General features: G+C 33.8%; 2 protein-coding genes across 2 annotated transcripts; both read right to left on the minus strand.

Moving 5' to 3' along the window:
• Positions 1-4,248, minus strand: HELRODRAFT_70983 (hypothetical protein; the record flags this gene model as incomplete). The annotated part of the gene is made up of 4 exons (XM_009032952.1): positions 1-308; positions 1,524-1,731; positions 3,646-3,848; positions 4,122-4,248. Coding segments are annotated over 4 exons (846 nt in total), but the record flags the coding sequence as incomplete, so codon positions are not given.
• Positions 4,249-23,021: 18,773 nt separating this feature from the next.
• On the minus strand, positions 23,022-24,719 carry HELRODRAFT_166027 (hypothetical protein; the record flags this gene model as incomplete). Its single annotated transcript, XM_009033066.1, has 4 exons — positions 23,022-23,246; positions 23,305-23,360; positions 24,053-24,135; positions 24,685-24,719. The coding sequence occupies 4 exons, from the start codon at positions 24,717-24,719 to the stop codon at positions 23,022-23,024; spliced, it is 399 nt and encodes a 132-aa protein (XP_009031314.1).
• Between the last annotated feature and the right edge of the window lie 3,195 nt (positions 24,720-27,914).

Here is a 27,914-nt window from a genome sequence, read left to right on the forward strand (position 1 = left end):
TTAATTTCTGCATTTTCCAGTCAAAATATTTTTAAAAGATCTTCTAAAATCAATGTTGAATACTGTGTATATGACCGGGTTGATGGTGGAGTTGATGTAGCCCAACCAGACGAAGAAACTCATCAGCGTGTTACTCTGGTAGCACTGGGGACATAAAGGACCAACGATGTAATAAACGAAAAAGGGCAGCCAGCAAAAAACAAATGCTCCCATGATGATCGCCATTGTACGCGCTGCCCTGCGTTCCAGTGATAAGCTGATGCGTTGCTTCTCTTCCAGAAATTTGCTCAGAGTCGTCATGCCTCCGACTGTTGTGTTGCTCTGTGAGATGTGGACAGCGTCGTTCAGTGGATTGTTGCTGATGGAAATATTCTTAAGATTCGTTTCCACTGTGGTGCTACTGTTGTTAACTCTCACGACTTTATTTGTCCCAGTTTTTTTACTGACGTTGTAAGTGTTATTCTTGCTTTTTTTTATACTGAATGTGTTACTGTCAGCGTTTTTGTTATTTTTTGTACCGATATTTTTGTTGTTGAGATTGTGAATGTTTTGGCTTGTTCTTGTTTTCACGTGATTTGCAGATGGAATACTCAGTGTGTTGTTGTTATTAAGTTTGTTTGAACAGTTTGTTGGACACATTGCAGCGGTTGTGGTAGCGATGACGGCGGCATCATTACGGTTTTCATTCGATGCACAGTTCATGTAATTGCCAATGTGGGTTTTTCTGTTTATTGCCATCTTATCACGTGTGAGCATAAATCTGCGCTTTGCTTCTTTATCAATGTAAGCTTCATTTCTTGTGCATTGGTCGTTCTCGCTATAAGTGCCGGTGCTTATATAATTACAAGAAAAGAATTTACGGTTGTTTATTGCATCAGAAAAATCATTACCGATATCCCGGTCGTTACAATAACGCTGCAAATAAATAAAGTTTGGCGTGCTCCTAATGTTCATGCTGGTCATGCCTATAATGTTGCTACTTGCGTCGTTTGCAGTAGTGGTCGTGGTCGTTTCTTGCCGACCGGGCCCATCGTTGAGGTCCATGCTGGCATTGCTTTTTGTTTGACTGATTAACCTCGTTCTGTTGGAAATTTTATTTAATGTGGAGTTACTATGGGGCTTAAAACAGATGATGTTGCGTTTGTCTGAGTTAGCCCTGTTGGTTTTGTAGCGGTCTTTTATTTTTTTAATATCGTCAACAGTATTGTCTCGATCATTTTCGCAGTTACTACCAACGTTTTTGTTGAATTTATGTTGTTGAGAATGTACAAGAAAATTTAAAGTGGTGTTTTCATCGTCTCTTTTGCAGAACGGCGTTGAATTCAGTGTGTGTTTTGTGCCTACCGTCTCAGCTTCATCTTTGAACAGGTCGTTGTTGGAAAACGCAAAATCATGAATGCGTACATCACCAATATCATCACCATGATTGTTTTCATCATCATGATTTATGTTTTTATTATACCTGCTGTTATTATCATTATTAATATTATAAATGTTGTCGTTATCATCATCATAATTATTACATCTATTATTATTATAAACTTTTTTGTTGTTTTTATTGTTTTTGTTTTCATTCAAGACGTCATCAATTTTGTTGTCACCTAGATTTTTCATATCGTCTGCGCATGACACGTTAATCCTGCAATGATTAAGATAAGAGGTTATGTTGACGTTCTTGCTCTCTTTCCTCTTGCTGCTGCTGGCTGTGCTGTTATTGACTTCAAACACATTCTCACTTATGACATTATTGTTGCTGCTGGCACTGATGCCATTGATGTAGTTGCCGTTTGCGTTGATGTCGTTATTGGTAATTTGAGTAGAGTTAGTTAAACTAATTTCAGCTGCCACAACAACTTTTGTGTTGATGTTGTCGCATGGAATAGCGCAATGATCATTACTAATGACGTAACTTTTTGTAGTTTTTTGTTTCGTCAGATCGGTGGTTCTATTTTTTAGAGCATCCTTGTTGTTACTGTTGATGTTGTCATTGGTGTTGTCGTTAACGTTATTGAAATGGATTATGTCAGCGATGCTGCGGGACACGTTGTTGTTGTTTTCTCTGCAAACATCATTTTCGGTCAGATTTTCAATCGATCTTCCTTTATTATTAATATTAGAATAGCTTCTTTTGACCTGTCGCCCATGAAGCTGTGCAATCTTTTCAGTGTCGTTGTGTGGCTGCAGGACGTCGTCCTCTTTTACGCTACCGCTTAACTCTCCTATCTTCGACAAAGCGTTTGTATTGCAGCTTCCTGGTTTATAGCTGTTCTCATTCATGTTATTTGTTTGTTTGTTGGAGTCTTTAGTGTTGCTTCTAATGTTAACATTTATTGAAAAATGAGTCGGTTTATTATTATTATTGTTGTTGTTGTTGCTGTTGTTGTTGTTGTTGTTTTTGTTGTTGTTGTTGTTTTTGTTGTTGCTTCTTCCATTGTTATCTCCATACCATCCACTTTTGCTCATTCCACTATTACTAATATTATCTTTCGCGTTTATTAATTCAATGCATATACTATTTTTAGTGGCGGACAATTCTTTAGTTTCGTCAATGTCGTAAATTAGGTTAGATAAGGATGGCGCGTGATTATATCTTGTCCCATTGTTGTCGTTGCTGCTGTGTTTGTTGTTGTTTGGGCTGTCATTGCATTTGTTGTTAAAAACAGTGTTGTCAAGATTATTATTTCTTAAATTTTTTTCAACGTGGCTAGAGTTTTGGTAAGTTTTTATCGATTCATTACAAAAAATGAAGTCGGTGTTCGGTGGAGTGTTGTTGCTTGCAACATTCATTTCACAATTGCTGCAACAATCACTAATATAAGAGTTGTTACTAGACCTGGTTGGATTGTTAATGAGACATGCATTTTGAGTTTCAGAGCGAACGGCAACGTCAGTCGAGTTATTGTGAGCAAGAGATATGTTACGTTGGTTGGACAATAAAACAATGTTCGCTGGCGTTGTGTCTGTGCATTTGTCTTCAACATTTACTTGACAAGCATCGTCTGTAAAGTTGGTTGCGGTGTTGCCGCTGACAATGTTGCTGAAGTTGTTCGTGTGACTGTCGACGCTGCAGACATCCACGTTGACATAGTTCGAGAACGTTGTTTGTTGTGTTTGTAAATTGCACGATGATGGTACGGTTGGGTTTGTCTCTTTTAAATTTTGTACAACCTTTATTTTGAATGTAGGCGAATCTGCTGATGTTCTTGTTATCATAGGTGTTTTGATATTACATTTAACGTTATCACTGCTGGTTGTTGCAACGTTGGATTTCATTTTTCTTTTCACTGAACTTTTCTTCCACTTGTCCATTCTTTTGCTGACCTTATTAACAACTACATCATCGACATCTGTGGCCTTCAAGTTCATGTAGTTGTTGTTGTCGTTGTCGACGAGGTTATTTGATTTTTTGTTGTGTTTTGCACTCTTCACTTGACCTACTCCGTTATCGCTTATCATCGATTGACTATCTTCTGCACGAGCCCCACTTGCCACACCGACCACACTACTGCATCCTCCTCCTTCGACAACGCTGCTGTTGCAACCACCACCGCAGCCAGAGTAATTGAATGATTTTCTATTGAATTTCCTTCTGCAGCAGCATCTGAATCTTTCTTCGTGGTGCTTGCCGAATGGAGGAGCAGTCACAGTGAGAAGAAGTTTCTTACCCATTTTGGCTCTCCTCCTTAAGCGGCTCTTCGTAGCCAGGTAGACGTTGACGTAAACGAAGATCATGATGATGAGTGGAATGAAGAATGATCCAGATGCACTGTAGATGACGTAACTTGGATCGTCAATGAGTTCGCATGTCAGGTCAACACTGCTGTACAAGGACATGCGATGTTTCGGTGCTGCCGTCGATCGTGAGGTTACCACCGAGGCGTGAGGTGGTGTTTGAGTTAGTTCTGTGTGGTTGCGGCTGTTGAAATTATAACTTTTGTTTTTGTCGTTGCTGTCTTCGTCGCAGCTGCTGTGATGTTTAAAATCAAAAAATCTAGATGTTGTTGTTTTCAAGTTTAAAAAATGCCGAAAATTTTTACTATCAAATTTGTTGTTGCTGATGTTATTTTTATAAGCATTATTGCAGTTTTCGTCGTCGTTATAGATAGCTGGAGCGCTTGCACCGAACCAAGTGAGGAGTGGAGGCATGGAGATGACAGCACTGACGAACCAGACGATGATGATGCTTGTCAGCACACGCTTCAACGTTCGCTTCTGAGCGTATCGAATTGGGTCGTGGATAGCGTAGTAACTGCAGGGATGGAGTGGTGTTTCGTTTGTTATGTAACCGCATGAATAATTTGTTATACAGTAATTTACCGGATTAATTCTTGGTTTACTTCATACAAAATATTCAACTTTTAAAGATAAATTCACATGTGATGCTTTGAAAGTTAATATTCACTTGTTACAATTATGTTATATGCTAGTTGACTAATTAATTGTTTAGATTTAAATAATTTTAAATAATTTTTATGTATCAGTAAATTATATTGGAAAGCATTTATTTTCACGATAATCATAAGAACATTCAATCAACAACATCATTCATCCATGGAAATGTTGCAAGACAGGTTTGGCTGAATGTAACATCGTGATGTTAAAATTAGGTTACACGATGACGATGATGAAGTCGATGATGATGATGCATAAAAATTAATGATGGTGTCTTCTGACGATAGTCCTGATGATAATGATTGGTGATGTCCACATATTGTTTTGAGCTTGTCAAATTTGTGACCTTATTTTATAAAATTTTCATAAAAGGTTTCCAATGAATTCAAAAAAAAATGAAACGTGAAGGACATTTTGTGAAATAAAAAATGTGAAAAATGAAATCAGTATCTAATAAATTTTTGTGAAAAATTTGAAAAAAATATTTGATTTTTATCAACCAAATGGGAAAACAATTTTTTGGTTGACGAGCCACAGCAGCAGTTCCTCTTAGAAACTGTTCAACAATATATTCCAAAAAAACACACAGATACTGACTGTGTTGAATGAATCTCAAGAATAAACAGAAATTTCATTGCAACGAAAATGCAGGGAAATGTATAATTTCAGCATCTGAATCATCCTAGCAGCAATAAATATTGCAGTTGATAGCATCATAACGTTTGACATGATGATTAAAGAGGGCTTTATAGCTGAAATACATTAAAACTTGGGCACGTGTAAGAATATAAAACCATCTCAAATGGAGCTTCTTTGAGTCAGGAAAGTTAATGCGAGAACAAGTACATTCCAATGAAACACGTGTGCATGTGCAACTTGAACGCATGCATGGTTTTAAACCGTTTTAAAATACGTTTGAGACATGTAACACTATTTCTGATGTATTCAATTATTAAAAACAAGAATTAGAATAGGTTATAAACCTACACAATGCCACACTACTACCACACTGTACCATGGTGAATATTTGGCAAAGGGTTCAATATTTTTGGTGCAAAAACAATTTCTAATATCTTCAAAGTTTCTTATTTTATGTTTCATGGCATGATAATGATGATGGTGAGGCTGAACCATTAATATTAAAAATGACGTTCCTTTCATGCTGGTCACATACATACTCCAAGAAGAAATATGTACAAAGAATCTGCTGACTGGATCAATCAACGTACAACGGAGACGAACATTGCAAATAATGACGATCCAATAGCACAAACCAATGCCAGAACCAGTGCACGGTCAGTGTCGTACAATGTAACATGAATCATCTTCAAGTATATATTATCATAGAAAATTTGTGTGTAGCTCTAATTCAAAGTATCTCAGAAGAGCTTTCATAAAATTTGATCAAAAACACAAAATGACTGTACGGTATAGAAGCAAATGAAACCAAATCGAAGATAAAAATGTTTTTAATCTTTGTCTGAAATTATAAATGCTTAATCCAAGTGTCCTCAATGACCTCGGTACATAATGAGTTCCTCAAAGACAGTCCGGACGCAGAAATGTTTCTTGCTCCAATTAGCAACTCTGTAGTATTAATTGCCATCAAGTTTAAATCATCACACCTTAAATCAACATCAGCTGAAACTCTCGATTTTCTATTGAACTTACTGAGGTAAAAGTTGATTTGTTGCTTTTAACATTAAAACTCATATTTTAAAAATGATTCTTCTTTATAAGTTTAACCAAGGGAGATTTTTAAAAATTGGTTTGACTTTAGACCACTTTAAATTTTAGACCACTTACAACAATTTTGGCCACTCTGTTTTGAATCGACTGAAGTATTACTATGGTTTTAACGAGGGGACCATAAAACAGACTATTGCAGTATTCTAATCGTAAATGAATGAGTGCACCAAATGCTACATGGTCGACCGATCTAATGATAAACGACACGATAAAACTTTTGTAAACTGAATCTGCATGATGAAGACAACATTTTCAGATGAGTTTTCATTGACAACCTAAAATCTTAGATACATACAAAGTTGGACGCTTGATTTCAAAATTTTATAATCTGCCCATTTACATTAATTGAATCAATATTCATTTTCAATTTTAATAGTTGTTGCCACGTGCCAATTGGAAGTAATTAAGTTTTGTACTGGTTCAATTTAACGCGATTAATCAACATCCAGAGATCAACATTTGATAACCATCATACAAGGCATGGTATGTCAGTTACAATAATAATAGTAACAAATGTATCCATGACAAAAACGTGTTCATCAAATTAAAAACGGCAAGTTAATGTTGACTGATGAGATGCATTAATAAGGTTCTCTTTTTAGAAGCTCGATTTTCAATTCGAGTAAAACTTCTGCAAAGACAAAGCACAAAAATGAATGTACAAAAACTTTCTATCAAGCAAGGTTTTAAAAAATATGCGGTAGTTAGTTTGAACGAGTGCATCAGTGAAACTTCTGCTGATAACTGACCAAACAAATTTCAACAATTTTACGGTGCAAACTAAAACCAAATTATTTATTTTTATTTTGATGTATCGAGAATTAATCTTTAAAAAACTGATGAGGGTAGATGGAGGAAATTTTTTAAAATTTATTAGCGCGCCATAATTATATAGTTTTTTATTGAAATATGGCAATATGGAAAGAGTTTTCAGCGTAAAAACATGGAGTGGCAATGAAACATCAGCAACAACATCAAAGAAGCAACAAAACCACAACAAAAATGTCTTTATTTCAAAAATATCGACAGTGGCAGTAACAAATCCCACATAAGCAACCACATCAAAGTCAAACTGACGTCACAAGAACTTCAACCATGCATCATCGACATCGTTAAAACGTCTGTAAACAATCAAATAAAAACAACCAACAAATAAAATCAACAGACAACAAAAACAACGCCGCCACCATCAGCAGCAGCAGCAGCCAGCCACAACAACTTTTATGATTGAACACGTCAGAGTTAAAGTAATGAAGCAGAGATATAAAACATTTGCGCCACATACATCGGCTTTTGTTTGCCAGAAAATTAAATTCATTTTAAACTCCCTGTTATTGCTGTACATCATTATGATGTGTGCAGTACACACACACAAACACACACACATACACAAACCCATACCACATCTATGCCACAAAATCTACAAACTCACATAGTACAAGAACACAGTAACACTATATGCACCCACACACACACAAACAAACAAATATATATATATATATATATATAATATATTTTGGGTTTAGACTATCATAAATACAATTATTTATAAAGATCACACACACATCGCTCCCTCACACACATACGCAGTGATCTTTATAAATAATTGTAGCATGAATTCGGAAAATAAGTTTATTTTGAATTTTAATAAACTAAACGTTCACCAAAAAACTTTAGTGAGAAAAATTGAAAAAACGAACTACAAACATATTAACGCCAAACATTCGGTAGAATTTATAGAATATTGTAAAAATTATGGTCTATTACCAACATATATATATATATATATATATATATATATATATATATATATATATATATATATATATATATATATATATATATATATATATATATATATATATATATATATATATATATATATATATATATATATATATATACTTATATATATATATATAAGTATATATATTTATTTATTTATTTTATACCTTTTGTAGCGTTAATTATATAAAATATATTGCAATGTATGCATATCAATGTGTATCATATCATATTACAATGTTTGAATACTGAAGAGCATTTTTATTTTTCCATTCATCCATTTATTACCTAGTTTGACGGAATGTGTCATCGCGATAGTTGTTAGATTTAAATTAATTTTTATTTGTACTGCTGCCATGTGCGTCTGTTGATGTCTAGCAATCAATGTGGCTGTTCCGATGATGTCTAGAGATGAAGCATACACACACTGTAGCTGTTCCGCCATTGTCGCGCAAGTCTATTATTATTTCATTTGTTATTATCATTATTTATTATTATTTTTTTTATTATTATATTTTGTTATTATTATTATTATTACTATAATTATTATTATTATTATTATTGCAGAATGATGATCTACAACTGGCGCTCGAAATCTTCAAACAACGACAACATGAAATAAAGTCTCAGTCATATATCTTGGCTACAATATGAAGGGACTCTGATGCGATCGATTAGAGATTACAACGGCGCACACGCGTACCCAGCCATCACATTTTCATTCCAGCAAGCATAGACACACACAGACACTCACACACATGTATAAATATAGTTTTGCAAAGTGGTGTGCAAGAAAGAGAAAGAGAGGAGAGAGAGAAAGAGAGAAAGAGAGAGAGAGAAAGAGAGGAGAGAGGGTGTGTGTGTGTATGTGTGTGTATGTGTGTGTATGTATTTGTGTGTTGTGTGTGTGTGTGTGTGTGTGTGTGTGTGTGTGTGTGTGTGTGTGTAAGTATAGTATGAAAAGATTTGGAAAAATATCGCATAGAATTTATGAATATAGACGTCAAAAGGCGTGAAATAAAAACTTGCACACAAGCATGTTCTTGCAGTAGAGATGTAATATAGATGAGTGAAGGTGTTGCACATTAGTTAGATGTTCATATGAGTTTTGTGGAATGTTACATTTGTATGGTGTCACTTGAAGTTCATTTTACTGCTTTTGTATTGTTTCATGAAAAGTTGGCACCGACGGAGTGTGTATGTAAGAGTGTTTGCGTGTGTGTATGTGTCAGTGTGTGCGTGTGTGTGTGTATGTGTCAGTGTGTGCGTGTGTGTGTGTGTATGTGTCAATGTGTGCGTGTGTGTGTGTGTATGTGTGTGCGCGTGAGTCTGGGTTGTTATGTTGTCGATCACACGAGTTTATAAAAATTTCACTATTGCACTTGTAGTATTTTGTCAGTTTTTTGAAAAGTCGAATGCCCTTTTGTTTGTTAAATTTTCAACACATTTTATTTTAAATTTGATTGTAGTTTTCGTTGTTGCTAAGCAATTTTTTCAGGAGGCCAAACTCCTTCTTTGGTGATGAAGATAAAGCTCCGTTAAAGATGATTAATGAAAAGATTATGATGACGCTGATGATGACGCTGATGATGACGCTGATGATGACGCTGATGATTACAATATTGATGACGATCATGCCACGGCAATAATGATGCAAAATGATGACGACAATAACGTAATGATACCATCGTACAGATGTCTGTGGATGGAGTCTTGAAGTTAAAAAAGGAAAATCAATGACAATAACGATGAGGATGAGGATGAGGATGAGGATGAGGATGAGGATGATAATGATTATATCTGCGGTAAAATATGATAACAAAGAATTTTTGGTCGATCTAACGCGTGACGTCACCAACGAAATGCTGCAAAAACATGCGATCATAAAAAAAATATTACTCATTCTAAAAGAAAGCGGGAATCTTACAACAGAGGAGCAACAAGTTTCCATCTATAAAATTGTCTCTCCCGATACTATTAACATATTTTACAGCTAAATCATTATCATGTAGGTTGTTATGAATATTCATAGTGATCATTGATAATTTATTTGTGTATTATTTAACCCATTAACAACTTCACAAATTTGAAATACTCACAATCAATGAACGACAATGATATTATTGTCACATTTTCCACTCTGCTTATCGGCAATTTTTCTACGTAAAATATTAAAATGATGTTTCAAAAGTTAAGGAAGGCTTATCATGGCTCGCTCTTCATTTCCTCAACGACTTCATTAATAATGCAAATATTTTCATTTGCCGTTGTTCACCTGGAAAAAACGTCATCAAATTGTTGTTGCTGTGCGGCTTAGCCCGATTCTTATGCATAATTTTTTTTTTCAAACCATAATTACTAAACAATAACAACATCAGAAACATTAACAAATCAATAATTATGACAAGAATAACAACAAATATTTATGTGTTCCGGTGTGTTAGTATATTTATGTGTTTGTATGTGTTATGTGTTTGTATGTTTATGTTAATTTGTAGTAAGCAACATCTTCCAGACTTTCCACGTTTCCATCTAACTTTTGATTTTCTTAATTTTTTGTTGGCAAATGAATTAGGATTATTGCATTTGCGTGGCAGGTGTGTTTGTAAGCACCCTTTAAAAATATCTTAGAAGCGGTGATGATAGCACAGAAACATCATTTGAGATTTAAAAAAGAGCAAATTTAAAAAAAAAATTGGTTTTGTTTTTTTTCCGTTACTATTTTAAGAATCACTGATTTTTTTTGTTTGAACCACATGGCTCCATTATTTTTGGTGAACGAGTAAAAAAGACATTGAGTTTTGTTGTTGCATGTGTGATGCGATTTGTTGCATCCCAACCAAACATGTACAACATTTGTTAGAAGGAAAAAATTAAATTGAAATTCGTTTTCGTGTGGTATCAGATTTCGTCCTGAGTGGCTTCACTTCAAGAAATATTTCGTAATTCTAAATTTTACTTCACATAATTACAATAGAGATATTAAAACTGTTGTGTCAAAGATCTGACTGAAAGTTGAAAGGATTAAAATTTAAATATAAATAAATTATTTTGGTGATGCGCTTCGTTTTTATAAAAATAATTTCGAGTGTGCTCAGTCGATTTTTATGGGATTTTATAAATAACATTCTATTTCTTCTTCTTCCTGTTATTATTATCCTTATTATGATTCATTTTATTATCACAATTTTTATCATTATTATTATTCACTTTATTTAGTTTTTAGGTCTTACATATTAACTTTTAATTACTTTCATTGATTTTGAACAAAAATTAATAAGATCACAAATTCACAGCGCGAGAATAATAAAAGATTTAAAGGCAGTAAATATTCAAATACGTTACGAAATCTCAACTGCCAACGAAACCACATCGTGTGATGGATGAGCCGTGAGTGTGAGGCTGTTGAGATGCGGTCCAACGTCTCCATTCAACCAGGAAACTCCAGTTAAAATTATTGCACATTTTTTTCCTCAGAGACGAGTGTTATCACCGTTTTCACAATTTTTATGTTCGCGTGAGGTCTTTGACGCTTCGCTGAAGAATAAAATCAAATACAAAATAAAAACAGCGCAAATTTACTGTCAATTGACTTTCAGTTTAATATAGGATAATATATTATCTCACAAATAAAAGGTTGTTAGAACGTTTTTGATCTAATTCAAATTTATCTGCTGCCTATACGCATGTACGTTGTAAGCATCATAAAAGCGTATGGTATGGTGTAGGTACAATGTGGATGTCACATGAACGTTAAGGGCCATTATACGGTCATCGACTCTCACTAATTTGGATAAAAATAGTTTATCTAACAAAATTGTATCCAGTCGGGAATAAAAAAATAACGGAAAGTTTCTTGTTGTGCAAATGAAAAGCTCAGGACTGTTTGTGCGCTTGTCTGCAAGTGTCTGCAACTTCAAACAACTTCACACAACTTCAAACAACTTCACACAACTTCACACAACTTCACACGAAACGAAACGAAATTTTATTTGCTTCTCAAAATTGAAAATTTTGAGAAGCAAATTAGCAGGAGAAGAAACTTAGCAGGATGTCGTGATCGATACAGTCAAAGGCCTTCGACAGATCGAGACATGTTCCTACAATGAAATGCTTTTTCTCCGCTACATTACCAATTTTTCTTATCAGTTCAATGATGGCCAGTTCTGTTGAATGTTTCTCTCGAAACCCAAACTGGTAATTTGAAATGATGTTATTTTTTGTAAAAATGAAATTATTCTCCTGTGCATAATTTTTTCAATTACTTTTGAGAATGCTGGTACAAGTGAAATTGGTCGGAAGTTAGAAACGTCATTATTACCAGTAACTTTCTATATTGGTATGATTTTGGATATTTTGAGGCACTTTGGAAAAACACCGGTTGTGAAGGAAAGGTTGATGATGTGTTCAAGGACCTGGGCGGTGGGGTGAATTGTTGATGTTACAATTTTTGTTGGATTATCATCCTAACCGCTAGACGACTTTGGTATCAGCAATTTGGTTGTGGAAATTATCTCATCTGCAGATGCATGGAGACAAAAAATGAATTTGATGTTTTTGTTGCGAAGAAAAGTTTTCCATTGTTTGTCTGTTTGAAATGAATTGAGCAAATTTGGAGCTATGTTGACAAAATATTCATTCAAAAAATTTGCAGGGTTTTCAATAATCTATTCGTTTGAAGTTAACTGAGATTTAGTTTTATGACTGGTAGATATTTTTGAAATTTCCTTTATTATTGACCACGTTTTTTTACTATTATTATTATTTTGCTCGATTTGATCCATGTAATATTTGCGCTTCAATTTGTTTTTTAATTTCGTACAAAACTGACTTAACGTTTTAAACTTTGATAATTTTTCTGGAGATGGATTTTTTAAATAAGTTTTGAATAGCAATTTTTTTTTCTTTAGTAATTTTTTAATTTCTCCAGTGAACACAACTTTACACAACTTCACACAACTATTTAAAAAAATGATGTTCATTCAATTGAATGATGTCGCCCAACTCAATATAATTTCGTAAATATTTGTTTTTTGTTTGTTTAAATGCGTGCACGAATAAACAAACTGAAATATTATGATATAACTATATAAATACAAAAAACAACAAAACTCTAAAAATAAAAAAAAAACAATTTTGAGAAATATGTATTTAATTCCGCAGCTTTTTTGATTCAACAATGAAGAAAATCTTCATGTTGATGGGATACAACCACCAGTCACCAACACCAGCATCAAGAGAATTAAGTGACGGCTTGAATGGAACACGCTGAAGCAAGAATGATGAAACGTAACATGTCAAAGTCGATGATTAAAATATTCAAAAGCATCGATATAATCTTAGTAGAAGTTGTGGTGATGGGATGTGATGATGACATGATGTGATGATGACATGATGTGATGTGATGTGATGATGACATGATGTGATGTGATGATGACATGATGTGATGATGCTTTATTGTTGTGTGAATGTTCTATTGCTGTGATGATACGATGTTATGCTGGCAGGTTATCGTGATGATTTAATTTAATTTGGTATGTGCATAACTAATTCTTCTAAATTTTTGATAAAATTATTTTTCAGTTCATAAAATCGATCAGATAAAAATAATTAAAAATACCAAAATAAAAAAAGTGCATAAAGTAATACAGTAACAAGCACTTGTACTGAACGCTCGTACAACATTTTTGATCATTGAAGGCTGAAGGATAACTGTGATGATTAAAGACAAGTATATACACTGGCGGATACAGAATTATTTTTTGCTAGCTCCAACTCCCGTTTCTTCCCGTTTTATTGGGAAGAAGGAGGATTTTTAACGTTCTTAAGTTAATAACTTTTTTGCCTAATTTCCGTCTACTTTATTACTATATTTTACATAGTATCGTCCGTATTTTCCTCGTTCATGGCTTGGTCAACTTCCCCTACCCTTTGATGATCTGGAAAAATTGTGAGGTACATTTAAAGCCGATCACTAAATGTCAAAATCGTTTCATAAGAATGTTACCGAACCTTTATTCTTATAGAGACGAGTGATTTCTAGTACCTACTACACTGAATTTGAAGATCTCAACGTAAACGATGTATCACGCATCAGTCAATATAAATTTTAAACTTGTGCACCAGCAGCTATTACCATTTTATAAAAATTTTCACGTCTGGGAATAAAGTGCAATCATATTCTGTATCCATCTCCAGAGTCCACAGACCGTCGAGGCCGAAAGCATTATCTTTTTTCCAGAAACCCTGTCTGGACTCGGCTTGTTTTTTGCTATCCATATACTTCTTCTAGTCCATTCTTCAATATTATCTAACCATCTTCTCGGGGGTCTTCCTTTCTTCCTTTTGCCTTCTGCTCTGGCAAACACAGCCATTTTCATCAGCCTGTCATCTTTCATCCGACAGATGTGCCCAAAAAACTCATTTGTCTTCTTAATACTCTCGACGTTGTCGTCTCCATCCTGCTAATTTGAACTCTTATTTTTTCTCTTGTTCTTTTTTTCTGTCCATTTTACACGGAGCATTCTTCTGAACCACTTCACCTCAAATGCATCTAGTCTTCTTCTGCCGTCTTTCTTCAATGTATAGTCAATCAGGATTGGACTGTTCAACAATTTCGCAAAACTAAAAATATCTTTCATCACTTCAAGAAGCGCCTCTGAATAAAATTAAAGGGTGCTATATAAATTCTCTAATAATAATAATATAATAATAATATAAAAAATAATAATTTTAAAAATATTAATAATAATAATAGATACAATACATTACATAAAGTGTATTTTACTGCACCTACATGGTCATTCAAGATGGCTGCCCGGCGTGTCGAGGCTGGCTGACCAAGCGTTTTAAGAACTGGACGCACTGGCGAGTGTTTATTATTGAATTATCCCGCGTTGAATTTTAAAATGATGGCTCCATAAATAAACTTGCATGTGTGCATCTTGATATCGTTACTTGTTTGTTTATGTTGTTGTTTGTTGATGTTGTTTGTTGATGTTGTTTGTTGATGTTGTTTGTTGATGTTGTTTGTTGATGTTGTTTGTTGATGTTGTTTGTTGATGTTATTTGTTGATGTTGTTTGTTGATGTTGTTTGTTGATGTTGTTTGTTGATGTTGTTTGTTGATGTTGTTTGTTGTTTGTTGATGTTGATTGTTTATGTTGTTTATTGTTTGTTGATGTTGATTGTTTATGTTGTTTGTTGATGTTGTATGAAACGCGTCTTTTACGTTTGTCTATGTGTTATGTTCGGGTTGTTTTTGTTGTGTATATTGTGTACGTGTTATAAGTTTAGTATATTGTGTACGTATTATAAGTTAAGCATACTGTGTTGTGTATGTGGGGTATGATGTTTATGCTGTGTTTAATGTCTATTTATTTATTTTCAAGTGCACAAGTATTTGTATGACTGAATTTCTAAAAGTTTGTCACTTGTTTCTCATATCCTTATTATATACTCACATCCTTATAAAACTTATTTAATGATTTTTGTGAACGTTTTGATGTTATTATTTTTATTCCAACATATAATTCACATTTAAAACCTGCTAAATAAACAATCACAGATAGATACTGTAAAACTTCCATATAAACATGTAATGCCTACGAGATCTTGCCTCAAACTCTAAAGAAATAATATAATGATACTATATCTGTGGACAGAATGCTTTTTCGATATGGTTGGTTTTACTCTGCATGTCTGTTGTCAACTTTTCTGACATAATCATTTGTGAAATTTTGCGTCATGTTGGTGTAGGGCGGTTGAAAAATATAGAGAAATATTTTTGGTCTCTTAATATAAGAGTGCCCGTACAAACGTGGGTTTTCAGTTTTCGATTTTGTTTTGCTCAACAACTCTTTTTTTTATTTCCTGTTAGTTCTGATTTTTTAAATCTTACTTTAAAATGGAACATTGTAGAAAGTGATGAGTTTATTTTATCAGATTAAAACATTTAAAGAAACAATTTTGTGTTTAATTTTTACTGATCGACAAACAATGCATTTTAAAAAAATAATTTTCAACTGTTGATCGAATTGTTTGTTTCTTTCGGCAATGGATGAATGTTTTGTGGCGTGTATAAGATGAATTTATAAATTTTTGAAAATCTATCATCTAGTTATCCACTCGCATCAGTTGAACATGTTTGCATAAGATGAACGTTGATCTAAAATTTAGAGTGGTTTCAATTATTTAATTCATTATTATTTTCAAATAAGTGTTTCAAATTTTATTTTTCACAAATAATTTGAATCAAAAATTCTTACCCATAAACTTGCTGCTAAGCTTCAGTATAAACAAGCCATGCTGCTAAAAATGATGCAAGAAATATGGCCCAAGTGTAATTGCGGAATGAATTCGGGTTTACGACTAGATTGAGATATTTTTGATGTTCAGGAGTGAACGTACAGTTGAACAGTGAATTTTGATGATGACGATGATGAGGATGAACACAGCCACACAGCCAAACAATTTAGTGCAGCGACTGGGAAACAAATGAAATAAATGTAATGAAACTGCAAATTAATCTGATTTGTTCCACATTATTTTGTTTGCTCCCACTATAACCTCCGCCAACTTAATCTCATTTTCCGACTTTCTCACTGCCATCTTTGCCAGCATATTATCATCCATGTACAAAAGTAGGTTCACCATTATCTGCATGTTAATCATATCCGTGGCGTTCTCTTTGATTGGATTTGTCATTTAAGTACACATATATATTATTGTTACTACTGCAACATTTACAACCTCTGCAGTTGGAAGCACTGATCCAAAAATTCTTCAAAGGTTTTTTAGCAGCTGTGCTGTCAATCATTTATTCAATACTCTTTCTCACCCTATGACACTAACACTACTAAAACATTGAGTTTTAAGTGGTGCTGTTAAAGATCGGTCTCGCAATGGTGATCCAACTTTGAATCGTCCCAATGCATTTTAAATAATGTATTTACTTGTTTGTCGCGGTGAGAAAACATTTTGAATGGAAATGTATATACAGTAGACTACCCATTTAACTTCCAATAACTCATCTTGCAGTTATTCAATTTTTCCAACAACTTTCCATTACCCTATTCTTTTGTGTTTATGCAAGTTTAACTTTAACTTAACCATTTCTAATTAAAAAACTTTTCACTTTATTTCCAACATTTAATTTTTTTGATTTCAAGTGACTTAATCATAAATGATTTTAAAAATGTTTTAAACAAAATCTACATTTTTTTAAAATGAGAATTGTGTCTTGTGTTCCAAGCAACATCGTAATAACAACGCCTGAGTGTCACGTGGCGTTTGAGAGACGCCATAACAGCAACACCACAACGCCGACAACAAGATTTCCAACAGCCTTAACAACAACTATGTTAGAAACGCATTAACAAATAGAAATATAATACCTCAATGTGAACAATACGATCACAACGTGATATAACAACAACGGTTATAGTATCAACGCAGCGATAAAAACAACAAGTATAACAGCAACAACAAACAAATTGCAAACAACTGGAAAACGACTACAAAAACAACGCAGCAACAATTACAATAACAACTACATTTACATCACAACAATTAAAGTAATAACGCAATAACAACAACAAATAGATGAAGTACACAAAAAACAACTGGCAGACAACAACAACAACAGCAGCAACAATTACAAAAATACAACAACAAAAATGATGAAGCACACTAGCATACGCAGACAAAAACATCAAAGTTTTACTTATCGCAGCACTCTCACTAATCTAGTACGAAGTTTATACTGAAAGCTCTGTACGTACGTCACTCGATCGCACCAGTCACATAACGCGCGCACGCCAGCAAGTAGGCACACGTTTAGATATTTCACGAAGCATATTTGAAGATACTTGGCATCATATTAGTACGTCTAAAGAGACAAAACAATTTTTTTTGAATAATAAAAGTGATCGATTTCTGAGTTTTTTTCATTTTTTTATGCCCACTCACCCATGCACCCGTGCACGCATTCATGCGAGTGCTTGCGTGTTCATTTATAAGACCATCGGAGTTTGTGGCATTTTTGTACAGATGCATTCTAAGAACGTATGGCCAACTGCTTCGACCACATCAACAACATCACTCAGTCAATCAATCAATTCAATTGCATACATATTTATAACATGTTTATAACACCTATCTAAGCATACAAACATGTATAATGGCAACAATATTTTATCAAAATATGCGTACATATACACGTACATGTACACACAAAAACGTACATACAGCGCCACATGCATGCCCTCATTGTTAAGCGACTACATCTATTAAGGACGAAACTTTTTAAAATTTCGATTTAGAGTTTTTTCGCAATTAAAATTTTTTTTTTTATTTTAATTTTCGTGTTGTAATTTTGCACCTGCGTGTTAACATTTGAAATGAGCAGGTCTTGAGACGCTCACCTTATGTGTGTCATGTACTTTTAGTTTTCACTTGAAATCAGCATCCAATGAAATTTGAACCAAAACCACAACAATTACATAAACATGAAAAAGAACCGCATAAAAAACAAACAACATTTTATAAAGTTTAAACAACAACATAAACAACAACATGAACAACAACATGAACAACAACCTAAACAACAGCATGAACAACAACATGAACAACAGCATGAACATCAACCTAAACAACAGCATGAACAACAGCATGAACAACAGCATGAACAACAACAACATGAACAACATAAACAACAACACAAACAACAACATGAATAAAACTGTTAACCTGAAAAAAAACAACATAGGTACAGGTTCAAATGAATGAAGCAAGGACAGGAGCCCATCGTTACAAGTTCTTCAATTAAACTGATTTGTTGTTTCATATTTTTCTTAGCTGGGAATTTTTCATTTAAAAAAAATTTTTGTTTATTTTTATTTCGTTTTTTTTTAAATCGCAATATTTCGATGTTGTTTTTATTAACCGAGATTTATTTGCTTTCGTTTTCAAAAACTAAATCCATGTTAGCTTTATTATTAGTGATGTTATTATGATGATGAACATGATGAGTTTGTAAACAAGGCAAAAGAAAGAAACAAAATCCTGTTAAAATTTTGCAATGTTAAATAGTGCAAACAAATTTTTCGGACACATTATATTACATAATAATTTATGGAAAAAATTTACATCTTGCAGAAAACATCCTGCTACTTACTGCATCACATTCATTCCATCTACATTTTACTTGGAAGATAATTTTATGTTGAAAGAACAAATACCTCTGGAGGTATATCTGTAAATAACTTCCACAAAATTTGATGTGCTGCAAAAAGAAGTCCATAGGACACGTGATGTGTGGCTCGTAATTTGTGGTGGCACGTATGTGTTGCACGTGATGTGTTGCAAGAGGAAATCCCGAGAGCATTCAGTTTTTAGATGATTTCTATAAAAAATAAACTTTGTTGTATAGTAATAAATACTGATGTGTTGGGTGAATGGTTGCTCGTGATGTGGTACGCTTCATGTGTTTGTTCGCACGTGAAGTGTTGCACAAATCCATATAGTCCATTCAGTTTTTAAATGCTTTCGATTAAAAAATACATGGTGTGACACGTGGTGTGTACTTGCACGTGATGTGTTGCACGTAATGTGTAGTTGCACTTAATATGTTGCAAGAGGAAGTCATAACAACATTCAGTTTTTAGATGGCTTCGTTAAAAAAAACAATATTGTATAGTAATAAATGTGATGAGTTGTGTGATGTGTGGTTGCACGTGTTGTTGCACGTGATGTGTTTTACTCGAATTATTAACTTGAATTACTTTTTCCGATGTACATAACTAAATTATTTTAAAAATGTAATAAAAGATTTGAAGAAGGACTTATGAGCCAATTATTCTTTTTTCCTCTCTATTGTTAGATAGTTTTTATTCTTTATAATGCTGCTCTGTCAAACGTAGAATCGCTTACATGGGATTCTATATCCATACTTATAAAAACAAACTATGGTGCTGCATTGTTGTACAGTACACTGTCTACACCGCACGACGCAGACACACATTGTGCATGCCCACCCACACACGTATCTTGGTCTTTGAGTTTCGGACAGGCAGCATTCGAACCATGCCACCGCGTAACAACAGCACGAGACCCTTCTACCGATTCGACTAATTCGGTAGATATCAAAATGATGATGATGATGTTGCCAAAGAGGATGATGGTGGTGATGAAGATGTTGTTGTTGAGGATGATGATAATTATGATGATGTTGAGGATGTTGATGATCTATAATGATAAGGTTTGTAACGTTCATGATGACGCATAATAATGATTAGAAAAACATGACAACAACAAAGACAACAGTAACGGCTGTAGCAACAACAACGTCAACAGCTGTCGCAGTAACAATAAAAACGCATCAGCTATAATAATTGGACTATGATATAGTGATGTTGTGTTGCAGTGATATCAGTTATGATGACGGCAGCTGTGAGTATGAAAAAATAAAATTATGATGAATTTGAGGGTGGTTGTTATGGTGGTGGTTGTTTATAATGGTGATGTTTCTGGCGTAGATGACGTATAATAACGATGGATGGATGGATGGATGGATGGATGAATGAATGAATGTTTAGGATAATGGTGATGGATTTGATAGCGATCTTAAGTGACAAATTTAATAACAAAAAGTGTGATGACGATGACGAAGATGATGGTGATATAATAAGAAGATCATTATTATTGTTTATTATATACATATTTATGTTAAAAATAATAAATAACAATTAAATTGAACTGGGATTAATAATAACACCGATAAAAATAATTCATTCAAGGTTGTAATGATGATAATGATGGTGTATTAATGAAGATGATGATAACGATGATGTGTTATATTGAGGAAGATGACGTACGTCATAAATCTATTTGCTGCATACTCTGGTGGCGAATGTTCAATCAAATTAATGATCGTTTGTCGTTTTGCTTGTTGTCGTCAGCGATCACACATGCCTCATCATCGTCATTATCGTCATCATCATCGTCGTCATCGTCTTCATCACCATCATCGTCGTCATCACAATCTTCATCTTCTACACTATCATAGTCGCGGTGATCATTACTATCGTTATAACAGTCCTCATCATCGTCATCGTTATAATCATCGTCAACATCACTACAATCCTCATCATCATCCTCGTCGCCACCACCACCACAATCATCATCATAACCATCACCAACGTCACCAGGCACATAAACCACAACGCACGCGGTATTAGTTGGAAGTGCTGACCGGTTGCCATGGAAACGTTGGAAGCTTTCATGTTCCACTTGCGTCATTTATACTGGACATCTCGCCAGGTCCAACATGACGTCATCATGAGGCATCGCACTTTATTCAACGCGTCAAATCTCCCATCAACAATAACATCAATATTCGCAACAACAACATTCGCAACAACAACAACATCAACATCAACATTCGTAACAACATTTATATATTTATATATAGTATATACATATGCCTACCAATTCATATTATAATATAAATCAAAATCAACACACACACTCACACACACACGCACGCATTCACACACACACACACGCACGCACACACACGCACACAAAAACTAGCGCACGAAACCACTGAATGAAATATAGCAAATAAAAAATGATTGCAGTAGTAAGAGTTAAGAAAGGCAAAAAAATTATTTATTTATTGCGCCGCATCTCATGAAACCAGAAATATTTCAACGACGGGGATACGAAAATGTTTACTGCATTGATTGTTTTTGTGCAAGTTTTGTGCGTGTGTAAATGCATGCATGCATGCATGCAGGTGTGTATGTATGTGTGTAATGTGTATGTATGTGTATATATATATTTTTATTTATTAATTTAATTTATTTATTATTTATTATTATATTATTATTATTATTATTGAAACATTTATGAAGCGCCAATTAAAGGAATCTCAAAAGCGCTATCTAACAAAAACTGAACTTAAAAACATAATAGAAATAACAAACGAGAAATCATAATACATCGCACAGAAATAAGATTAAAATTTGGTCATAAACAGAAAAGTAATCGATTCAATATAACGAAAATACGAAATAATATTTAGAACATGTCGACTAAACAGAAAGAATTGATCAATAATGCATTACAATGAAAATAAATGAGTTTTCAGTTTCTTCTTGAAATCACGCAGGTTTAGGTCCGGATTTCTGAGAGCAGCAGGCAGGTTGTTCCAAACAGTTGGTCCACAAACAGCAATGTTACGAGAGCCTATACGGAGACTCGTTGTTGGGATCAACAGCAGGTTTGAAACATCGGATCTCAAGTGTGTTCCAGATGCTTTTGAAGATCTCTTTTTGAACCTGTCAGACAAATAAGATGGAGCTAGACCGTTGATAGACTTGTAGACAAGTGTTGAAATTTTGAACAATACTCTTTTGTCGAAGGTTAGCCAATGAAGTTCCTTCAATATTGAAGACGCATGATCGTATTTTAGAGCTCCAACAACAACTTTTGCGGCTCGATTCTGTATTGATTGAAGTACAGACATGGATTGATCAGGTAAGTCATAAAACAAACTGTTGCAATAGTCGACGCGTGAGTGCACAAATGCATGAACCAACGTCTGCAACGTGGATGTATCTAGGGATCGTCGAATTTGATTGATTTTCCTGATTTGAAACATGCATTCGGCTGAGAGCTTCTTAATGTGTTGTTTCATTGACAAACCTGAATCAATCGTGAAGCCCAGATTAGCTGCTGTCTGACAAAATGCGATGACCTCATCATTAACAGTTATTGAATTTATATCTATTCTTGAAAGTTGCTGCCATGTTCCAATTGGTTAAAAAACAGTCTTGTTTTGGTTTAGTTTTAAACCATTGTTTTGCATCCACTTATTGACCCCAGACAAACATTTAACCAGTTTGTCCAATTCTGATTTAAAAAAATTTGGCCATATATATATGTATGTATGTATGTGTGTGGTGTGTGTGTTTTGTGTGTATGGTTTTAACTATACTTCCAAAAAGAATCGGCCATACCGATAGCTACCGCTTCCAATGAATATCTGCAATGAAGATACTAATTTTCTAAGTTTACTTGATCAATACTTTTTCAAATCCTTGTTGATGAAAATAGAAACTTGGAAACAACTGATTTGAGCTTTTTGTAAGAAAGCGTAGATGCTGTGTGTTTTGGCTCGTGCCAGAACTTCTGCACCTTGTCACTTGTTGCGGAAAAGTTTTTGGAGACAACCCATTTGGAAGTGATCCAACCGTTTAGCATGCCTACTGTATATAGTTCAGGTTTCACAGGCGTAGAAGAACATAGTGAGTACAACTGCATAGTAGAGGAACGTAGTGATGACGTACACTTTCATTTTGGTGATGAGACTAACTCCTCTTCCCTCCCTGACATTCTCTTGTAAATTGCCAAACGAGAAGCTGGCCTTCGCTGATGATTTGGAAATGTATGTAAAGAAATGTAATGATGATGCTAAAGTTGTGATAACGATACAGAAGTTATAATGATGATGCTAAAGTTGTGATAACGATACAGAAGTTGTAATGATGATGCTAAAGTTGTGATAACGATACAGAAGTTCTAATGATGATGCTAAAGTTGTGATAACGATACAGAAGTTGTAATGATGATGCTAAAGTTGTGATAACGATACAGAAGTTCTAATGATGATGCTGTTTCGTGGCTGGCAGACAGCACCTAACGATGACAACCTCATAAATTACCCATCATCAATTATTTATTTATTCGTTCTTTGAGACTTTTGTAGCATTATGTAATAACAATTGTCATAATTATCAATAAATATCATTTTTTCTTCATTGTTATGACAATATTAATTATAATAATAATAAATATAAATACTACAACAACAACAACAACAACAACTACTACTACTACTACTACTACTACTACTACTAATAATAATAATAATAATAATAATAATAGTAATAATGACGATGATGATGATGACGATGAGGCCGATGATGATGATAATGATGATTTAAAATAACTTTTCAACTGTTTGAATTCGGTCTCGACCTACAGAAAGAAGATTATAAATAGAAAAACAAAAAAAGACAACAGTAGGCATATCTCTCTGACGTATGCATTTGTTTTGATACCTCTACCCATGAAGAAAACCTCGATGACATAAATAGCAAGGATGATGATGATGATGTTGTTGTTGATGATGAAAATGATGTTGCTGATGATGATGATGTTGATGATGATGTCATTGATGATGATGTCATTGATGATGATGACGATGTTGTTGTTGTTGATGATGATGATGTTGATGATGATGTGGATGATGATGTTGATGATGAGGAGGAATGTGATGATGAAAAATGTGATGATGATGGTGATTGTGGTAATGATGGTAATGATGATGTTGGTGGATATTAAAATTCTGGTTAACCGAATGATAATGATGGTTGCTATGACGGAAGAGATAAAAGTTTGATCATGAGCTGGAAAGAAAATTAATTGTTTAACGAGGAAAAAATGGATTTATGGCTGGCCCTCAAATATAGTTTAACGCAAACACAACAACTAATACGCTACGCACACACTCATACACACACACACACACACATACACTCACACACACAAAAAAAGCTACCAATAACGTTTATGTCTATTTTATTTCATCTCCGATTTCCCTCACCATCTCTTCAGCCTCCGTAGCTGCATTCATTTTTCATTTCCTCCAAACACAAGACAGTCAATTTTTTTTAATTTTTCATCATCCTACTTGAAGTACTCCCAGCAGAGGTTTCTCGAACTCATGCGGACAACAAAGACACAATGGAAGACTTTGGCCAGCGTTCTTCCGACAAACTATTAACTACAACAAATATATATATAATCACACCGGCGCGTTGTAATGAGAAAATGAACAAAGTACATTGTACTGCAACAATAACAAAATTATCAACAACAACAACCACCACCACCACCATAACAACAACTACAGCATCAACAACCACCACAACAACAACATCAGCAAAACTAACAACAATGACAATTATATTTGCAAGAGAACGACAACGTCCAACCACGAAACTCGAAATACAACCGCAACAACAATAATTAAAATGCAAACAACAACAACTGCAATTGCAGCAATAACAACAATTCGCGCCACACTATACAACAATAATTTCGACCACGAACAACATGAACGCTGCCATATCTAGATAACCCGCAGAGCAGAAAGCCAGTTATTTTAGGAGTTACAACTTGCAATAACCGCACAAACAGAAACAACAAACACAACAACAACGACAACAACAACAAGAGAATCACTACAACAACAGCAACATCATCATATCTATAAAATTACAAACAACATCAACGACAGACTGAATGCAGTTTCAAATGTGCAAACGATAGCAACAAAACAGTGGTTCACTGCAAAAACTTCAACAGCCGAAACATTCATACTAAAATCAGGGCCACACATCCCAATCAAACAACAAAAATTACCGTTCACAGCAAAATAAAATAAATGAAATAATCTAAAAAAAAACAAATTAATTGGAAAAATCATTTCGTTTGTTTCAAAACACGAACTACTACAACAACATCATTTTCACAAAACACACACGCACATACACAACACACGCACACACACACACACGGGTACTATGAAAAAAAATTTCACTAGACTCTAATAACCTTTCATTGAACGGTGAACAATTTTTTTTTGCATTCCAACTGCTATCCTTTCATGGAGAAACAATTTTTTTAGACTGTTTTTTTTAAATAATAATTTTTTGTGTACCTGATAAGCAGGAATGAAGTTTTAAAATTACTCTAACACGTAATTATACTTCGTTGCAAGAATTTAAAAAGCGTACGAAAAAAATTGTAAATGTTAATAAATAGATGGAATTTTTGTTATATACAAAAAATAAATGAATAAAGTAGTTGTTGCTCTGAGGAAAAATATGTTCCTACCAGTGAATCGTGTTGAAAAATTGTAAGAATCAATAAATAACTTGACAACGAGTTTTAAAAATTTCAAAATTATTTATATTTTTTGGTTAGTTGTGTGAAAAATGTCTATTTTTGGTGAATATAAATTACATTGTTAATTTCTGATAAAAATAATTATGCGTTCTTTTGAAGCATTTAAAAAAATAATCATATTTTAACATTCAAAAAGTGTTTTTTCTAATTAAAGCAATAAAATCTGTTGAGAGTGTACACGATGTGATGATGTAATGATGTAATGGATGTAGTGATGTAATTGATGTAATTATGTAATTGATGTAGTGATGTGATTGATGTAGTGATGTGATTGATGTAGTGATGTGATTGATGTAGTGATGTGATTGATGTAGTGATGTGATTGATGTAGTGATGTGATTGATGTAAATGTTGTTGGTGAAGTCACCGCCAGTTTTCTCCAATACGATTCAGATGTTGCAAACTTAATTTCAATTCACAAGTTTGTTCGTTGCTGAAGTCATTGTTGAGAAAAATTTTCCACTAACGTTTGTGTTGATTTGTGATAATGTCCGGTAGTCAATAAATAATTGCAGCTGTTGTTGTTGTTGTTTGTTGTTGTTGTTGTCGTGTTGTTGTTGGTAGTGGTGGTGGTGGTGGTGGTGATGATGGTAGTAGTGTGGGTCTGCTAATTAATGAATTTATGGCTGGATGACATCTTTGTGGCGTTAATTTTTAAAAAAAATCACCTCCGATGTTTTATGCGACGAAACTTCTCAAAAATAATTCTCAAAATTTAAAAGTTTACGTCCCTTGCTGTGTTACTCAATGAAATAATATATTCTTGTTGCCCGCCTCGCTGATTTTTTAAAAATCGGATTAAAGAAATTTGTTTTTCATTGTTTGCTGAAAAACAGTTCTCCTCTGTGGTTCATGAGGAGTTTCGTTATTTGTTGCAGGCTGCCGTTTAATGCTTTATGTCCTGCCAGGCAGTTTCTTTCAATGGAGACATTGGAATATATTCAATTTATTTTAAATAAATTACACCATACACAAACAACCACACAGAAACGCACACACACACAGACACGCACACACACACTGACACACACACGCACATACAAGCACACCAAAAGTAGCATGAGGATAATCAGCTCATAAGGCCATGATAATCAGAGGGACTTTAAAACTAATCTGTTAAAGTTTAAAAACAAAATATTTTTAAACTAATATTATACATTTACTTAATCCTTTAAAAATCCTCATGCAGTTGTTTAAAGCAATCCAATGAAACTCAAGCGAAAAAACAATCGAATGCCTATGATACTGATATTTATTTATTGTTATCGTGATCGTCACAAAACACAAGATCAATTCTTAAAACCAGCAGTGGAATAATTTGTTTCATAAAAATTGTTAAAGTTTGTGACTTTGGAGGAGGAATTATTTTCAACCTAAACTTTTTCAAATTTTATATCCAATCATTTTCTAACTCCAATAGCGAACTAAGATGTTAAAGTTATTTAATTGAAAATTACTTAAAAAACTTAATCCTGCTAAAAATTTTATGATGTTCTCATAACAGTTTAAGTATGGTCGTTGGGTAAAAATTTAATGTATATAAAACTTAATTAGATGGTAAATAATTGTGATTTTTTAAGAATATTACATTTAATTGATATATTGTAATTACGTCCAATTATAAGTTTTTGTTTCATTGGTGTCCGTTCAAGTTCTGCAACCATCTCGATTGTTCGAAAGGCATCCATTCAAAGATTAGGAATCACGCAACAATGCAACTCCAATTAACTATTCAGCCGCTTGAAAATCGCAAAAAAAAATAATTTTTTACGAAACTTTGATGAGCGTAGATAGAAGGATTTTTTATAAAAATAATTAGATGGATGATACGAAGAAAGCAGAAGTTTAATTTCATCGTCGTAGCAGCATCTGTTGCGGTGTCGCAGTGTTGCACTAAAACAGCCAACTCTTAGACATAGATCAAATTAAAAAAACTGTTAGGCAATAAAT

The sequence above is a fragment of the Helobdella robusta genome, assembly GCF_000326865.2.
Source record: "Helobdella robusta unplaced genomic scaffold HELROscaffold_9, whole genome shotgun sequence".
NCBI classification, from domain to species: Eukaryota; Metazoa; Annelida; class Clitellata; order Rhynchobdellida; family Glossiphoniidae; genus Helobdella; species Helobdella robusta.